Genomic DNA, 18,913 nt, shown 5'->3' on the forward strand with positions numbered 1-18,913 from the left:
AATAGAAGATCTGTGTGTGACATAGCATCAGTCTGCAAGTGCACTTCAGGCTGCTGTGGAGACCAGGGCAGGGGATTCTTGCAGAGTAACAGGAGAAGGGCTTCTAGTGATAGGATGAAGGGCAATGGTCTGAAACTGGAGCAGAGTAGGTTTAGGTTGGACCTCAGGAGGATGTGGTAAAATACTGGAACAGGCTGCCCAGGGATGTGGTTGAGGCCCCATCCCTGGAGACATTCAGATTGGACTTGATGTGGTTTTGGGCATCTTGATCCTGTGATCCTGTGTCCCTGCTGCCTGGAGGGGTGTTGGACAGGATAACCTTTGAGGATCCCTTCTAACTCAGTGCAGTCTGTGAATCAATAGGGAAGAGGAGATGGCATGAGACTGCTGAGACCCCACCTGGAGTACTGCATCCAGTTCTGGAGCCCCTCTTACAGGAAGGATCTGGAGGTGCTGGAAGGTGTTCAGAGAAGGGCCATGAGTATGAGCAGAGGGCTGGAGCTCCTATGAGGACAGACTGAGGGAGTTGGAGTTCAGTCTGGAGAAGAGAAGGCTCAGGGGAGACCTAATTGTGGCCTTCCAGTATCTGAAGGGGGCTACAAGAAAGCTGGGGAGGGACTTTTTAGGGTGTCAGGGAGTGATAGGACTGGGGGGGTAGAAAAAACTAGAACTGGGTAGATTCAGATTGGATGTTAAGAAGAAGTTGTTCCCCATGAGGGTGGTGAGAGACTGGCACAGGTTGCCCAGGGAGGTGGTGGCAGCCTCCTGCCTGGAGGTTTTTGCAGCCAGGCTGGAGGTGGCTGTAAGCAATCTGCTGCAGTGTGAGGTGTCCATGCAGGGGGGTTGGAACTGGTTGATCCTTGAGGTCCCTTCCAACCCTGACAATTCTATGATTCTATGAAGATACAGCTACCTGCTATTACAAATGTCACTGGGCTAGACTGTGCTAATGCTGCTCCTTCTGCTGGGCAGGATTCTGCCTCAGTTTCTGGTCAGAGTCACTGGTTTTGTGGCTGCAGGTGCCTGTTGTTTGCCTGAGACTCACACCTGTGGCCAGCTGGCTGTTTCCCACAGGTTTGTGTTCTGGCTGCCCACCCAAGCTGGCTCTTCTGCCTGCAAGGTGTGAGCGCTCCTGTTCAGGCTGTTTATTAGCAAGACATCAAAGACTCCTTTTGCCTACTCCTAAGCAAAAACAAGACAAGAGTTGCTTCTTCAGGCTGCCTAAAGTGCTTCTCTCATGTCTGGGATTTTTCAGGAGTTGCAAATAAGGGGGGAGAAAAAAAAAAGCAAAGTCATCACCAATATTGTGGAAGATTTTTGTCTTTGGATGTAATAGGTAATAGTTGTACAATAGTTGTACAACAGTTGTGGAAGCCTCATCCCTGGAGGTGTTTGCAGCCAGGCTGGATGTGGCTGTGAGCAACCTGCTGTAGTGTGAGGTGTCCCTGCCCACAGCATGGGAATTGGAGCTGGATGGTCCTTGAGGTCCCTTCCAGCCCTGACAAGTCTATGATGGTATGAGCTGAAAAGCTTTTGAGCAGTGAGAAGCAGGCGTGGGTGCAGAGTGGTGTTGATTGTGGGAAACAGATTGATGAAGTTGTCCAATACATGATACCTTTGACTTGAAGCAGGAGTTGCCATCCTGAGGATCATGGAATCATAGAATCATGAAACTCAGTCTGATTTGGGTTGGAAGGGACCTTTAAAGCTCATCTAGTCCAACCCCCCTGCAGTCAGCAGGGACATCTGCAACTAGAGCAGGTTGCTCAGTGCCCCAGATGACTTGACCTAGAGTGGTTCCAGGACATCTAACACCTCTCTGCACAACCTGGGCCAGGGTCTCACTACCCTCAGTGTCAAACATTTCTTCCTTCTCTCCACTTTGAAGCTCCGTCTTTTAGCTCAAACCATCACCCCTTCTGCTGTCACAACAGGTCCTGCTCAAAATTCTGCCCCCAGCTGTCTTCTTGTCCCCTTTAAAGACTGAAAAGCCACAAGAAGGTCTTTCTGGAACTCTCTTTGCTACAACCTGAACAACCTCAACTCTCTCAGCCTGGCCTCATGGCAGAGGTGCTCAAGCCCCCCTGCTTGTGGCTGCCTTCCTCTTCCCAGGCTGCCAAATAATAGGAGAATGGAGCTGTGATGGAGAGGAGGGAGCCCTCTGTCTTTCTTCCCACTGCTGGCACCCTCATTTACAAGCAGTGCTGGCTTGAAGGGATTTCTCCACCAAAGCTAATTATCCAAAATTATTTCCAAGCCATATGCCTGTGTAAACAACTCCTAATAGGGGATTTTTGCAGCAGCTTTTACACCAAGGATGGGTTTTGCTCTAGATATCCCTGATTTTGTTTCCTGTTGCTGACAGAATACATTGATGGTGTTCCCTCCTACCTTAAGGAGCTGGCATATGATGGAGTATGTCAGCCCTGAATCCAAGCTGAAGTTCTCCTCCTACCTATTTCCCTCAGTCTTTCCTTCAGACTGTGTTGGTATCACTAGAAGTTGAAGATCATAGAATCACAGAATCATAGAATCATAGAATCACCAAGGTTGAAAAAGAACTCAAAGATCATCAAGTCCAACCTGTCTCCACAGAACTCAGGACTAAACCATGGCACCAAGTGCCACATCCAATCCCCTCTTGAACACCTCCAGGGATGGGGACTCCACCACCTCCCTGGGCAGCACATTCCAATGGGCAATCACTCTCTCTATGAAGAATTTCTTCCTAACATCCAGTCTGAACTTCCCCGGCACAGCTTGAGACTGTGTCCTCTTGTTCTGGTGCTGCTTGCCTGGAAGAAGAGCCCAACCCCCACCTGGCTACAACCTCCCTTCAGGGAGTTGGAGACAGCAATAAGGTCTCCCCTGAGCCTCCTCTTCTCCAGGCTAAGCAACCCCAGCTCCCTCAGCCTCTCCTCACAGGGCTGTGCTCCAGACCCCTCCCCACCTTTGTTGCCCTTCTCTGGACACCTTCAGGTGTCTCAATGTCCTTCTTAAATTGAGGAGCCCAGAACTCAAGGTGTGGCCTAACCAGTGCTGAGTACAGGGACAGAATGAGCTCCCTGCTCCTGCTGGCCACACTGTTCCTGATACAGGCCAGGATGCCATTGCCCTTCTTGGCCACCTGGGCATAGAATCATAGAATGGTTTGGGTTAGAAGGGACCTCTGAAGGTCATCCAGTCCAACCTGCTCTGCAGTCAGCAGGGACATCCTCAACTAGATCAGGTTGCCCAGAGCCCTCTCAAGCCTCACCTTGAATATCTCCAGGGATGGAGCCCCCATTACCTCTCTGGTCAACCTGTTCCAGTGTTCCACTACCCTCGCAGTAAAGAACTTGTTCCTAAGATTTCCATAGAGTCAAAGAATAGAATGGTCTGGATTAGAAGGGACCTCCAGATGTAGGCCAACATTTCCTGTTAGGGTGCTGCAGGCTTAACCCTTGGATTCATCAGGAGTGGGCATCTGGGATAGGGTCTAGAGTACTGCAAGGATTTAGTCCTGGATAAATGTCTGAGATGGGAAACAAATGGAATCAATTAAAATATAGTAGGTTGGGTTCTTCTGTGCTGGATAAAGAACCTGTTTTGGACTGGGTTAAGCTGATGTGGGTCATTTAACTCACACTTTGATCCTCTCTTTACAGCCACAGGGATTTAAAACCAGAAAACCTACTGCTGGATGAAAAGAACAACATCCGGATAGCAGACTTCGGGATGGCATCGCTGCAGGTCGGGGACAGCTTGTTAGAAACCAGTTGTGGGTAAGTGTCTCAGGGCATACAGCAAAAAACAGTGGCAGGTTCCAGACATGGAAGCTGTCTATAGCAAGGAGCTCAGTAAAAACCTACAGTCTCACCCTGGGCATTGCTGTTTCCCAACAGGATAATGAATCGGTGTGATGCATGTCGTGGGTAAAAGAAGCAGGGTTAGAGTCACAGAATCAGAGGCACAGACTGGTTTGGGTTGGAAGGGACCTTTACAGCTCACCTAGTCTGAACCCCCTGTACTGAGCAGGGACATCTGCGAATAGAATAGAATGGAATAGAATAGAATAGAATAGAATAGAATAGAATAGAATAGAATAGAATAGAATAGAATAGAATAGAATAGAATAGAATAGAATAGAATAGAATAGAATAGAATAGAATGCAATACAATACAATACAATACAATACAATACAATACAATACAATACAATAAACCAGGTTGGAAGAGACCTTCAAGATCATCAAGTCCAGCCCATCATCCAACACCATCTAATCAACTAAACCATGGCACCAAGTGCCCCATGCAGTCTCTTCCTAAACACCTCCAGTGATGGTGACTCCACCACCCTCCCTTCAGGTAGCTGTAAAGAGCAAGAAGGTCTCCCCTGAGCCTCCTCTTCTCCAGGCTAAGCAACCCCAGCTCCCTCAGCCTCTCCTCACAGGGCTGTGCTCCAGACCTCTCCCCAGCTTCGTTGCCCTTCTCTGGACACGTTCAAGTGTCTCAATGTCCTTCTGAAACTGAGGGGCCCAGAACTGGACACAGGACTCAAGGTGTGGCCTAACCAGTGCTGAGCACAGGGCACAATGACTTCCCTGCTCCTGCTGGCCACACTATTCTTGATGCAGTCCAGGATGCCATTGGCCTTCTTGGCCACCTGGGCACACTACTGGCTCATATTCAGCTGCTGTCAATCAGTATCCCCAGGTCCCTTTCTGCCTGGCTGCTCTCCAGCCACTCTGACCTGCATGGGGTTGTTGTGGCCAATGTGTAGAACCCAGCACTTGGATATGTTAAATCTCCTGCCCTTGGACTCTGCCCCTCTGTCCAGCCTGGCAAGGTCACTCTGCAGAGCTCTTCTACCTTTGGTTGCTCAGAGCCCCAGACAACCTGACCTGGAATGAATCCAGGGATGGGGCATCTACCATCTCTCTGGGCAACCTGGGACAGTGTCTCACCACCTTTAGAGTAAAGAATTCCTTCTGTCTTATCTGAATTTCCTTCTTTGGGTTTTAACTGCTTTACAGTGGTAAGCAGGCCTCTGCAGGTGTCACAGATGGGTTTAAACCCCAAGACTTTCAGGTTTAGATTCACCTACACACATTGGTGTTTGTTTGCTTTACTGCCTGTATAATTGTGGGGAGCTGGGAGCAGTGGTGTTGGCTGCTTTAAGAATCATAGCAGCAGAAAATCATGAAGATTGGAAAAGACCTCCAAGATCATCAAGTCCAGCTGTCAGTCCAGCACCACCATGACCACTAAACCATGTCCCAAAGAGGCTTTAAAAATACTGAAGTGTGAAAACCCCTGAATCCAGGGGTTCTGAGATGGGATTTGCATGTCCTGCTTAGGCTGCCTGCTTGCAGCTCTTCCTGGTCATGCTCCACGCTGCTTCATTTCAGCTCACAGGCAGGATTGGCAGGGAGGCAGCAGGGTCCTTTGCAATTCCAAGCAGGGCCTCAATGCAGGCACAAAGGAGGCTTCAAGGAGGAATATTCCCAGGGCAATCTGAAAACATTTCCATGGCAGTTCAGCTGCCAGCAGGAGCTTTCCAGGAATTGCCAGGGGAGCCAGCAATAAGCCCAACAGCCAGGCAAAGCCCAGGCACCTGGCTGAGGACAGGACTTGCCCTCTGGGGGCAATGCCCTCGTGTCACCATCACTTCTAGGAGCACCCCTGGACCGTGTGTGTCATGTCCATCCCCCCAGCTATGGCTTGGTGCAGGGGCCTGCCGCAGTGAGCTGTGGCAAGGGCAGCAGCTGCATCGGGTTGCTGCAGCCTGGCACCACCACACCAGCTTTTAGCTGTGTCAGAATTTGCTGTAACACTGAGCTCAGCATCTGGAGCTGCAAACAGCACCAGCACATTTCTACCTCCTCCTGCTCTTCCTGGCCAGTGGCAGGGGGAATCTGATGACTCAAGCCCAGCCTCATCCTCAGCAGTCCACGTTTTTTCAGGCTGTGCTCTGAGCCGAGGCCGTTCAAGGTAAACGTGGAGCCAGTGTGGTTCCCTGTCCAGCCCAGCCACTGCCTCTCAGTCCTGAGATGTACAGCTCTGCTGAATTCCAGCACAGTGGGAGTTGGAAGGGACCTCTGGAGATCATCCAGTCCAACACCCCTGCTAAAGCAGGATCACCCACAGCAGCTTGCCCAGGATCACAATGGCCAAGTGGGTTTAGAATCTTTATAGAGAAGGAGGCTCCACAACCTCTCTGGGCAGCCTGCTCCAGGGCTCCTCACAGCAAAGCATTTTTGCCTCTTGTTCAGGTGGAGCCTCCTGGGTTCCTGTTTGTGCCCACTGCTCCTTTTCCCATCACTGGGCATCATTGAAAAGAGTCTGGCTCCACCCTCTTGCCCCCAGCCCTTCAGCTCTTGCTGAGCATTGAGCAGATCCCCTCTGGGGCTGCTCTTCTGGTTAAACAGCCCCAGGTCTCCTGCTCACAGAGATGCTCCAGGACCCTCAGCATCTTTGTGGCCCTTTATTGGACTCCCTCAAGTAGTTAGCTGTCTCTCTTGAACTGTGAGCCAAGTTCATCAACTCTATCATGAATAATGGATAGCAAAAGTGTTTGAAGTTCGTGGTATGGTTGCTTTCTGGTAATGAGTGCACTGAGAGCCACCCAGGCCTTGCTGACTGCCATGTCCAGATTTCACCTCTTAACAGCACAGATGAAAATCAAGGAGCTACGACTCTGCACATCTGCTGCTTCCAGCTGCTTCCAACCCTCCCCTCCAGATTAGGAACCGAAGTCTTCCCTGCAGTTGCCACAAATATGCTCTGCAGATAAACTTTGCTCCCTTCCTTCCATGGCAAAGCCAAGAGGAAGTATAAAACCCAGCTCAGCCTCACACTGTCCTGTAGGATTTTTTAAACTCCTCAGGAACCTCTCAGTACAGAATGGAATGGAAAGGAATGGAAAGGAATGGAATGGAATGGAATGGAATGGAATGGAATGGAATGGAATGGAATGGAATAGAATAGAATAGAATAGAATAGAATAGAATAGAATAGAATAGAATAGAATAGAATAGAATAGAATAGAATAGAATAGAATAGAATAGAATAGAATTAACCAGGTTGGAAAAGACCTTTGAGATCATGGAGTCCAACCTATCATCCAACACAATCTAATCAACTAAACCATGGCACCAAGTTCCCCATCCAGGCTCTTCCTAAACACCTCCAGTGATGGTGACTCCCTGGGCAGCACATTCCAATGGGCAATCTTTCTTTCTGGGAAGAACTTCTTCCTGGCACCCAGCCTAAACCTCCCCTGGCACAGCTTGAGTCTCTGTCTTCTTCTGGTGCTGGTTGCCTGGGAGAAGAGACCAGCCCCCACCTGGCTACAACCTCCCTTCAGGTAGTTGTAGAGAGCAAGAAGGTCTCCCCTGAGCCTCCTCCTCTCCAGGCTAAGCAACCCCAGCTCCCTCAGCCTCTCCTCACAGGGCTGTGCTCCAGACCCCTCCCCAGCTTTGTTGCCCTTCTCTGGACACCTTCCAGCATCTCAACATCTTTCCTAAACTGAGGAGCCCAGAACTGGACACAGTGGGGTTCCTGTTCTTGTTAGCAGCAGTCTAGAGTCTTTTGGGAGACTTCTTTCCACAGGCTGTGCTGGAATTCAAGCCTCCATGCTCCATGCAGAGCCAGCCCCCACACTGCGGCCCTAAAAGTGCTAATAAAGAAATCAATGGACCGGAAGAGATGTGCCTGTAATAAACAGAACACAGCAGCAGAGCTCCCATCTCCTGCCTTGCAGATCCATTTTAAGTGGGGTGCCAATCACTAGGCCTCCATGTGAGCTATTACACCACTTCATTAATTCTCCTGGCATGGAGCCCAGCGTGGCTGATAATGGTGTCTTGTGATCTCTCAGCTTTGGGGGGTGAAGGGGAGGAAGGAAGGAACATGTAACTGTGCCGCCCTGTTCACCACGGAAGGCAATCTAGTTGTGGCTCCCTTTTCTCTTAGAGGACACACAGGACCCAACCTCAAAGCTTTTCAAGGCACCACTTTTCCCCACCCTCGTAGTTGGTTCTCTCAGCCAGTGTGGAAGGGAACAAACCCGAGTGAAGCACCTCAGAGATGCTGCGCGGTAATGAGATGCTCCTCCGTGCAGCCAGAAGTTAATTTCCAGGATGGCTTTATCTGTGCTGTGAGCACTGATAATGAGATGAAACTGTACCATCTCCACCGACAGGCACGCCAGGAGTCTCCAGGTATTTCTGTCAGTCAGAGTGGGAGGATCAGATGGGGTTGAGCCGTGTGATGCAGCTAACTTTGTCAGTACTGCAGAGCAGAAATTCGGTACTGGCACAAGAGAGCTGCTAAGTTTAGTCCAGGGTCTGGGCAGGCTTCAGAATCACAGAACCATGGAAGAGACCTTTAGGATTGTCAAGTCCAACTCTTAACCCAGCACGGCCAGGTCACCACTAAGCCATGTCCCTCAGCTCTACACCTGCAGAGCTTTTAAACCTCTCCAGGGATGGGAATGGAATGGAATGGAATGGAATGGAATGGAATGGAATGGAATGGAATGGAATGGAATGGAATAGAATAGAATAGAATAGAATAGAATAGAATAGAATAGAATAGAATAGAATAGAATAGAATAGAATAGAATAGAATAGACCAGACCTGACCTGGTTGGAAAAGACCTTCAAGATCATTGCATCCAACCCATCATCCAACACCACCTAATCAACTAACCCATGGCACCAAGCACCCTATCAAGTCTCCTCCTGAACACCTCCAGTGACAGTGACTCCACCACCTCCCCGGGCAGCTCATTCCAATGGGCAATCACTCTCTCTGTGTAAAACTTCCTCCTAACCTCCAGCCTGAACTTCCCCTGGTGCAGCCTGAGACTGTGTCCTCTTGTTCTGGTGCTGGCTGCCTGGGAGAAGAGACCAACCTCTGCCTGTTTACAACTCCCCTTCAGGTAGTTGTAGAGAGCAATAAGGTCACCCCTGAGTCTCCTCCTCTCCAGCCCCAGCTCCCTCAGTCTCTCCTCACAGGGCTGTGTTCCAAGCCCCTCACCAACTTCGTTGCCCTTCTCTGGACTCATTCCAGCAAGTCAACCTCCTTCCTAAACTGAGGAGCCCAGAACTGGACACAGTACTCGAGGTGTGGCCTAACCAGTGCAGTGTACAGGGGCAGAATGAAGGAAGGAAAGAAGGAAGGAAGGAAAAGACCTTCAAGATCATTGCATCCAACCCATCATCCAGCACCATCTAATCAACTAAACCATGGCACCAAGCACTCTATCAAGTCTCCTCCTAAACACCTCCAATGATGGTGACTCCACCACCTCCCTGGGCAGCACATTCCAATGGGCAATCACTCTCTCTGTGTAGAACTTTTTCCTAACCTCCAGCCTAAACCTCCCCTGGTGCAGCTTGAGACTGTGTCCTCTTGTTCTGCTGCTGGTTGCCTGGGAGAAGAGACCAACCCCCACCTGGCTACAACCTCCCTTCAGGTAGTTGTAGAGAGCAAGAAGGTTTTCCCTGAGCATCCTCTTCTCCAGGCTAAGCAACCCCAGCTCCCTCAGCCTTTCCTCATAGGTCTGTGCTCCAAACCCCTCACCAACTTTGTTGCCCTCCTCTGGACACGTTCCAGCAAGTCAGCAAAGGGGACCCCACCACTGCTCTGGCCAGCCTGTTCCAGGGTTTAAAAACCCTTCTGGGGAATCAACTGTTCCTCATGTCCAGCGTAAACCTTCCCTGGCCATTTCCTCTTTGCTATCACTGAAGAGACTGCCCCCAACCTGACTCCAACCCTCTTTTGGGGAGCTGGAGAGAGCGAGATGTTCTCCCCTGAGACAGGTCTCAGGCCTTAAGAAGATGATCCCATAGCTGCACTGCAACCTCAGTCAGTGGTTCCTGGGAGCTGCTCCTTACATCTGCATGGTTTTCTGGAGCACTGGTGGCTACCTGGAGAAAACAATAAAAGATCAATCCAGTTGTGTTTGTGTAGGAGAAAGAGGTAAGGATGAGACTTGATGTCTCATTGACCTAACTTGTCACTGGCAAACTGTCATTAATGCCCCTCACTGGCAGTCATATGGCACAAAGCCTGCAGAGGAATGAGCTGTAGTTTGTCTTTAGACCCTTGAGGGGAAGAAGATCACAGAGCAAGGCAATGTCATGGTCCTTGAAATGCCTGAGTAACACAGTGAGCCTCTGCAGCCCTCCAGGAGCAGGGGAGGTCTGTGAGCAGAGAGCAGACAAGGTAGGCTGCTGTATCTGTTAGATCTCTTCAGCTTTTTCCTACCCAGGTGATGGCATGCAGAGACACTCCTCTATCTCTTTCCACAGTGATTCTTCCCACTGTGCTGCCTCACAGTGTTTATGAGTGGTAGATACTCTCCAATCCATCCTGAGTTGTCACTGGGCAAGAAGAGTGAGTGCCTTACAGCTGAACCTCAGGGCTGAGACCCAGGTGATCTGAGCTTGATTTCTGCCTCTGCTGAAGGCACTCAGGGTGGTCTTGGACAAGATGCATTGCCTTCCTCTGCATCAGCTCTCCATCTCAGCAAGTCCTTGCAGAGCCCAGGTTGCTCTGAACATAAATTGCAGACATTTCTATAGGAGCCTTGGGAAGGTGGGAAGGGTTGGGGAATTCCCTGGACCACAATTGTTCCCTTTCCTGAGCTAAGAAGGCTTGTGGCTAAGAGGAAGGATTGCAAGAGCACTCTGTTGGGTTACAGTTCTTGAGAGCTTGTAAAGATCCTTCCTAATTCCCCATTGCTCTTACAGAACCCTGGCAAAGTACATTTTTGCCATCTCTTCACTTCCCTGCATTTCAGTCATCACAGCTTCAAAATACTGAGTCCTCCTGGGTGGAAAGTGCTGTAGGCTGCCAGGTGACCAAGAACCTGCAGCAGTGCTGGTCTGTGCTGCCTGCCTTCAAATCACTCTGTCCCAACCAAGAGCTAGGACAGAGCTGACATAAAACTGTAGCTCATTTCAGCACCAGACCCAGTCTCTGTTGAATTCCCATCCCTGGAGGTGTTTAAGAGCTGCAGAGATGTGGTGCTGAGGGACATGGTTTAGCACCAGACTCAGCAGAGTTACAGAGTGGTTGGACTGGAGGAGCTGAAAAGTCTTTTCCATAGAATCGTAGAATGGTTTGGGTTGGAAGTGACCTCCAAAGGTCACCTAGTCCACCCCCCCTGCAGTGAGCAGGGACATCCTCCACTAGATCAGGCTGCCCAGAGCCCTGTTGAGCCTGACCTTGAATATCTTCAAGGATGGGGTCTCAACTACCTCCCTGAGCAACCTGTCGCAGCGTTCAGCTATCCTCATGGTAAAGCACTTCCTCCTGACGTCCAACCTAAGTCTCCTCTTCTCGATTTCAAACCATTGCCCCTCATCCTGTCACTGCAGGCCTTTGCATACAGTCCCTCTGCAGCCGCCTTGTAGGCTCCCTTCAAGTACTGGAAGGCTTCTCTAAGGTCTCCCTGGAGCCTTCTCTTCTGCAGGCTGAACAACCCCAGCTCCCTCAGCCTGTTCTTGTAGGAGAGGTGCTCCACCCCCTGAATGATTCTGCAGGGGCAGTCAGTTCCGAGACACCACTGCTGACAGCACCACAGACTGTCTGCCACAGTTCCCTGCTATCCAGTTACATCCATAGGGAGACCCTGGCCTGATCCAGAAAGCCATCTGCATGTGGGAAGGATGCTGCTGCTGCTGCTGCTCATATTGAGGGGGAGAAGAAAGTCTTGCACCTCTTGGCAGCATAATGGAGGGAAACAGCAACTTCCAGCACCCCAGCACAAACAATTCTTCTGCTCTCAGCTCTCCCCAGCAATTCCTGGCCACAATCTGCAGTCCTACAGATTGCCTGAATCTATCAGTTGTTGAGTTGTCAGTTGGACTCAATGATCTCAGAGGTCTTTCCCAACCAAAACAATGCTATAATTCTATGATTCTATGCTGCACATCCTTTTTCTCCTTTATCATAAATGTGTACATATGGATGAGAAGCTCAACATGACCCCCAGTGTGCACTTGCAGCTGGAGCTGCTCTGCTATGAGGACAGACTGAGGGAGTTGGGGTTGTTCAGTCTGGAGAAGAGAAGGCTCCAAGGAGAGCTCATTGTGGCCTTCCAGTATCTGAAGGAGACTACCAGAAAGCTGGGGAGGGACTTTAGGGTGTCAGGGAGTGATAGGACTGGGGGGAATGGAACAAAACTAGAAATAGGTAGATTCAGATTGGATGTTAGGAAGAAGTTGTTCCCCATGAGGGTGGTGAGAGGTTGCCCAGGGAGGTGGTGGAAGCCTCATGCCTGCAGATTTTTGCAGCCAGGCGGGATGTGGCTCTGAGCAATGTGGTCTGGTGTGAGGTGTCCCTGCCCATGTTAGGAGGGTTGGAACTGGCTGATCCTTGAGGTCACTTCCAACCCTGACAATTCTATGTTGTCCAAAATGCATGCTGAACATGAGCCAGCAGTATGCCCAGGTGGCCAAGAAGTCCAATGGCATCCTGGCCTGCATCAAGAATAGTGTGGCCAGCAGGAGCAAGGAAGTCATTGTGCCCTGTGCTCAGCACTGGTTAGGCCACACCTTGAGTCCTGTGTCCAGTTCTGGGCTCCTCAGTTTAAGAAGGACTTTGAGAGACTTGAAGGTGTCCAGAGAAGGGCAATAAGGCTGAGGAGGGGCCTTGAGCACAGCCCTGTGAGGAGAGGCTGAGGGAGCTGGGGTTGCTTAGCCTGGAGAAGAGGAGGCTCAGGGGAGACCTTATTGCTGTCTACAACTACCTGAAGGTAGGTTGTAGCCAGGTGGGGGTTGGTCTCTTCTCCCAGGCAAGCAGCACCAGAGCAAGAGGACACAGTCTGAAGCTGTGCCAGGGAAAGTTTAGACTCGAGGTGAGGAGAAAGTTCTTCCCTGAGAGAGTTGTTAGCCATTGGAATGTGCTGCCCAGGGAGGTGGTGGAGTCACCATCCCTGCAGCTGTTCAAGGGTGCGTTGGACATGGGACTTGGTGCCATGGTCTAGTAGTCATGAGGTGTTGGGTGACACGTTGGACTTGATGATCTCTGAGGTCTTTTCCAACCTTGTTGATTCTATGATTCTATGAAATGTTTTGCCTGCACACACAAACCAGTGTGAGGCAGGCACAAAGCAAGGAAAGCTATTGTTAAGTTGTTCAATTGCTGGTGAGTCAAAGGCAGCTTAAAAAGAGGGCTATAAAGGGAAATACCAGACAACTTCATTCATAACCATTAACCCCAGCTTCACCTGCAGTGCATCCCAAGGTTTGTTAAAAGAACTTCAAGTCTGCAAAGCCAAGGACTGAGAGCTTAAGATGTGCTGCTCATCAGCTTAGCCCTTGCACTGTTAGGATCCGACCACACCAGCCTGGACAAGTTGTTCCACCAAATCTGTGCCTCATTTGATGTTTGGCTGGTGTGAGGTTTTTGAGTAAACAGCTATTTAATGCTGGGTTTCCTCTCATTCTCCATTTTCTGGGCTGGTTCCTTATTTCTGCTTGCTGCATTCCAGAGCCTTGCTGTGAATGCCAGGTAGGATTTTCATCCTAGCACCTTGGATTCACAAACACTAATGACACCATTTTAATGTCCTGTTTGCCACTCTGGTCTGGTTAGCTCCATGTATATGAGGACATTGTGGTTCTGCAGAATGAAACTCCAAATCATGGAGCACTGTGGAGTGTGCAGTTGGAAGCTCTGGGGCCTAAGACCTCAGAATGCTTAGTGCTTGGTGACAGGGCACTGGGAAGGCAAAGTGCCAACCAACCCAGGCTGCTGCTCCACGTGCTGCTGAACATTCTAGAGCAATCCTGGGATGTGTCACACTGTGGGTTTGAAAACTGGAGAACCTGCAACTCCTAATTACCTGTCAACATCTCAGTTTAAGGCACCTTTTTGTTTCCTTTCACAGAAGTCTACCTGGACTTCAGCAAGGCCTTTGACACCGTCCCCCACAGCAAACTGCTGGCTAAGCTGTCAGCCCGTGGCTTGGACCACTACACTCTGTGCTGGGTTAGGAACTGGCTGGAGGGCCGGGCCCAGAGAGTGGTGGTGAATGGTGCCACAGCCAGCTGGCGGCCAGGCACCAGTGGTGTCCCCCAGGGATCAGTGCTGGGCCCTGTCCTCTTCAATATCTTCATCGATGATCTGGATGAGGGGGTCAAGTCAGTCATCAGCAAGTTTGCAGATGACACCAAGTTAGGGGCAGATGTTAGTCAGTTAGAGGGTAGAAAGGCTCTGCAGAGGGACCTCGACCGACTGGACAGATGGGCAGAGTCCAATGGGATGGCATTCAACAAGTCCAAGTGCCGAGTGCTGCACTTTGGCTACGGCAATCCCATGCAGAGCTACAGGCTGGGGTCGGAGTGGCTGAGAGCTCCCAAACAGAGAGGGACCTGGGTGTGCTGATCGACAGCCACTTGAATATGAGCCAGCAGTGTGCCCAGGTGGCCAGGAGGGCCAATGGCATCCTGACCTGCATTAGGAATAGTGTGGCCAGCAGGAGCAGGGAGGTCATTGTGCCCCTGTACTCTGCTTTGGTTAGGCCACGCCTAGAGTCCTGTGTCCAGTTCTGGGCCCCTCAGTTTAAGAAGGACATTGAGAGACTTGAACGTGTCCAGAGAAGGGCAACAAGGCTGGGGAGAGGCCTTGAACACAAGCCCTATGAGGAGAGGCTGAGGGAGCTGGGATTGTTTAGCCTGGAGAAGAGGAGGCTCAGGGGTGACCTCATTGCCCTCTACAACTACCTGAAAGGTGGCTGTAGCCAGGAAGGGGTTGGCCTCTTCTCCCAGGCAACCAGCACCAGAACAAGAGGACACAGTCTCAAGCTGCGCCAGGGGAAGTTTAGACTCGAGGTGAGGAGAAAGTCTTCCCAGAGAGAGTTGTTAGCCATTGGAATGTGCTCCCCAGGGAGGTGGTGGAGTCCCCATCCCTGGAGGTGTTCAAGAGGAGATTGGACGTGGCACTTGGTGCCATGGTCTAGTCATGGGGTCTGTGTTGATAGGTTGGACTCAATGATCCTCGAGGTCCTTTCCAACCTAAGTTATACTGTGATACTGTGATAGAAGGATTCTGTGGCAGGGAGAGTTTGATTCTCTAGGGTGTCGATCAGCTGCCTGTACCACGAGAGCTTTGCCCTTCCTGACACTGATTTCCCTCACATTGCTCCAGACTTTCCAACTTGAAGCAGAGGCCTTGAAGACAGCACATCCGCCATCCCACCCTGACAGACCCACAGGGCACAGTGTAACACCTTCAGTCTTTGTTTTATCTTCTGAACACTGGACTTTGCCCTGCTAATACAGGGCTCTGATTCATTTTTTAAACCAAGATCACTTACAGGTTGCAAGTCTTAATAGCTTGAACTGATACATTAATTAAAGAACTGATTTGCAGATTCCACCCCTCTCCCCCCAAAAGTAATAGCACCGGAGGAGTAAACAGCTGCAAGATGGCTGAGGGCCAGATGCTGAGTTTTCTCATCCAAAGCTAAATGACTGAGTTAAAGCTTTAATGACCAAATAGCACTACAGCTACTACCTTAATTACAGCCTCACCTACAGCTACTGCCTTCACTGCAGCCCTAACTACCTGCTGCTGCTGGAAGCCTTTCTTCAGTCTCTCCCTCTCTCACTGTTCCCTCTGATCTGTGCCTGTCACCTTCCCCACTCAGGATGCTCTAACATCTGTCCTTCTCCTGAAGAATTCCCTTCATCTGTTTTTGTGCTCCTCTGGTGTTCCACTTCATCTCAGCCCTTTGCTACCCAGCATGGGGGGAAGGCACAGGCAGCCTTTTGCACCAGTGGGTAGTGACTGTCTCTGAAAGCCAGCTTGAGGATAGCTGTTAACTGGGGACAGAGACTCCAGCATCCCAGCAACAGCAAAACCAGCCACACGAGGGAGGACTTCAGGGCACCTGTACAGCCTCCTGCATCAAGGTGACTTCATGCATAAGAAAAGCAGAAGGAAGGAAGCTTCTCATTCCTCCCTTGCTGCAGAAACCCTGCTTCCAGCTGTGAGGCCTCAAGAAGCTTTTCTTATTCCCCAAATAGTAGCATCTTAAGGCATGGGATCAAGGACACTCATCTTTGATGGGAGCTGGGAACCCAGCTTTCCCTGTGCTTGTTGATCAACCAGCTGCTTCTCTGGAAAAGTAGTCACTGTGGATTCCCAGATAGAACACACACGGCCACTTGGTTTGTGTGTGCACAGTGCAGGTCCCTCCTGCCTGCACAGTGAGACCTGCAGGTCACAGGCACATCACATCACATCTGCACCTCTTCAGAGGTGTCCTGTGTGTCTCACATCTGCTGTAGCTGCACCAGACCTTGGTGTGCACAGGTCAAGAATGACTTGCATAGAATCATAGACTCACAGAGCAGTCTGGCTTGCAAGGGACCTCCAAAGGTCATCCAGTCCAACCCCTCTGCCGTCAGCAGGGACATCCCCAACTAGATCAGGCTGCCCAGAGCCCTGTCCAGCCTCCCCTTGAGTATCTCCAGGGATGGGGCCCCAACCACCTCCCTGGGCAACTTGTTCAAGTGTTCCACCACCCTCATGGTAAAGAACTTGTTGCTAGCATCCAATCCAAATCCACCCTTCTCTAATTTGAAGTTTCCTATTTTCCCAGATGAAATTCAGGGCAGATACATTAAGGATATTGCATTGCTTTGTGAGTGCCTGCCTTACCTGTCCTGGCCTCTTCTGGATTTCACTATTGCACTCTGGCTTCTCTCCTCTGCTGGAAATCATAGAATCAATAAGGTTGGAAAAGACCTCACATCCCACATAAATGCTTTTGCTAAAGACCCCCAAGATCCTTAAGATTATTGTGTCCTAGAGCCAGGGCTGTGAATGACCATGCAGAGAGCCCAGGCAGACTAGCCTGGGGAAATCCACATCACCCTGGAAATAAACACTGCCAGCATCAGTGCTTTTTGTGCTGCAGCGCCCACGGGCAGCGACTGCTTCTTGCTCTTGCTGAGTGATATATTTATTTGCTACCAAGGGCAGACTGTGGCTCTGGCTGCACAGAGATGCAGCTGAAGGAGGAGGAGGAGGTGGCCGAGGGGGAAGAGGCAGGGGATGTTGCTCTTGACACACACATGGTGAATAATTAGTGATAAGAGCCACAGAAATATTCATGACTCTGTAGAAGGAGAAATAGATTTTTCTGATTAAATTTGAGTTTTCTCTTTAAAGCACTTGAAGTGGTTCCATGACTGACAGCATGGAAATGACTTTTCTATGGATTCTGGCTGGCCAGAATCTCCCTTTTAGAGCTGTTAGCCAAGATAATGCTGCAGATACCTAGCTGGTGTGTGCTGGCAGGAATTCAGAGTGGCTGTGCCAGAAACCTGTGCTCTCTGGGCAGTTGCAGTGCAGTTGTTGAATGATTGAATCAATCACAGTATCACAGTCTCACAGTATCACCAAGGTTGGGAGAGACCTCAAAGATCATCGAGTCCAACCTGTCACCACAGACCTCATGACTAGACCATGGCACTAAGTGCCACATCCAATCCCCTCTTGAACACCTCCAGGGATGGGGACTCCACCACCTCCCTGGGCAGCACATTCCAATGGCTAATGACTCTCTCAGTAAGAACTTTCTCCTCACCTCCAGTCTAAACTTCCCCTGGTGCCGCTTGAGACTGTGTCCCCTTGTTCTGGTGCTGGTTGCCTGGGAGAAGAGACCAACCCCTTCCTGGCTACAACCAGGAAAGGCAATGGTAGCATCGTGCCTGGCAGAAGCTAAAATGTGTGCAGCAGTGAGGAACTCAGACACACCAAGTGACAGGAGCTCAGCAGTTACCTAGATTGTGTCTTCACTCCTTTCTTACCCCCTGCTGTGTCTTCCAATCAACCTGATGTGGCTCAGTTATATACAACATGTTGGAACTTGTCTTTCTATCCTGAGGTGACTAAAGTGAGTGAATGTCCATGACCAGATGTAATTCCTATTTTTGCTGCAAGGCTTTTTCCCCAGTTCTAGTTGTATCAGCTTCCCCACTAGTCCCTGTACTGCCCTCTTTGCCATACTGCCCCCTTTCCCTCTTCTGTCTGAGCAATGTAGCTCTGGAGACTAGATTGTGCTTGTCCAGTCCCAGTTCTGCTCCTGCTCCTCAGTGCTCGTTTGTGTGTGCCTGAAGGATGGCCTGGACACTCTACATTCTTCTTATGATATGAATAAACCCCACACCCACTAGTCAAGCATTCTCCCAAGGGTAATTCAGCCTGTAAAATCATGTATGAATCCAGTGACATGGCTGTTTGGTGGTTTAGAATTAGAATTAGAATTAGAATTTTAGAAATAGAAATAGAATTAACCAGGTTGGAAGAGACCTTTGAGATCATCCAGTCCAACCTATCACCCAACACCATCTAATCAACTAAACCATGGCACCAAGTGTCTCATCCAGGCTCTTCCTAAACACCTCCAGTGATGGTGACTCCACCACCTCCCTGAGCAGCACATTCCAATGGCCAATCTCTCTTTCTGGGAAGAATTTCTTCCTAACATCCAGTCTAAACCTCCCCTGGTGCAGCTTGAGACTGTGTCCTCTTGTTCTGGTGCTGGGTGCCTGGGAGAAGAGACCAACCCCTTCCTGGCTACAACCTCCCTTCAGGTGGTTGTAAAGGACAATAAGGTCTCCCCTGAGCCTCCTCTTCTCCAGGCTAAACAATCCCAGCTCCCTCAGCCTCTCCTCACAGGGCTGTGCTCCAGACCCCTCCCCAGCCTTGTTGCCCTTCTCTGGACACCTTCCAGCATCTCAATGTCCTTCCTAAACTGAGGAGCCCAGAACTGGACACAGGACTCAAGGTGTGGCCTAACCAGTGCAGTGTACAGGGGCAGAATGACCTCCCTGCTCCTGCTGGCCACAATACTCCTGATGCAGGCCAGGATGCCATTGGCCTTCTTGGCCCCCTGGGCACA

At 50.3% G+C, this 18,913-nt stretch overlaps 1 protein-coding gene across 13 annotated transcripts in view; it reads left to right on the forward strand.

Moving 5' to 3' along the window:
- Positions 1–18,913, forward strand: part of BRSK2 (BR serine/threonine kinase 2) — a 419,371-nt gene that overhangs the window by 305,918 nt on the left and 94,540 nt on the right. For all 13 annotated transcript variants that reach the window (XM_068147794.1, XM_068147787.1, XM_068147789.1 and 10 more), the window contains exon 5: positions 3,648–3,764. In XM_068147794.1, the coding sequence (XP_068003895.1) occupies positions 3,648–3,764 (117 nt within the window). The remainder of the gene's footprint in view (positions 1–3,647; positions 3,765–18,913) is intronic.

This window comes from Melanerpes formicivorus, unplaced genomic scaffold (assembly GCF_026170545.1).
Source record: "Melanerpes formicivorus ecotype bairdi unplaced genomic scaffold, bMelFor1.0.p_v2 SCAF_16, whole genome shotgun sequence".
In the NCBI taxonomy this organism is placed as follows: Eukaryota; Metazoa; Chordata; class Aves; order Piciformes; family Picidae; genus Melanerpes; species Melanerpes formicivorus.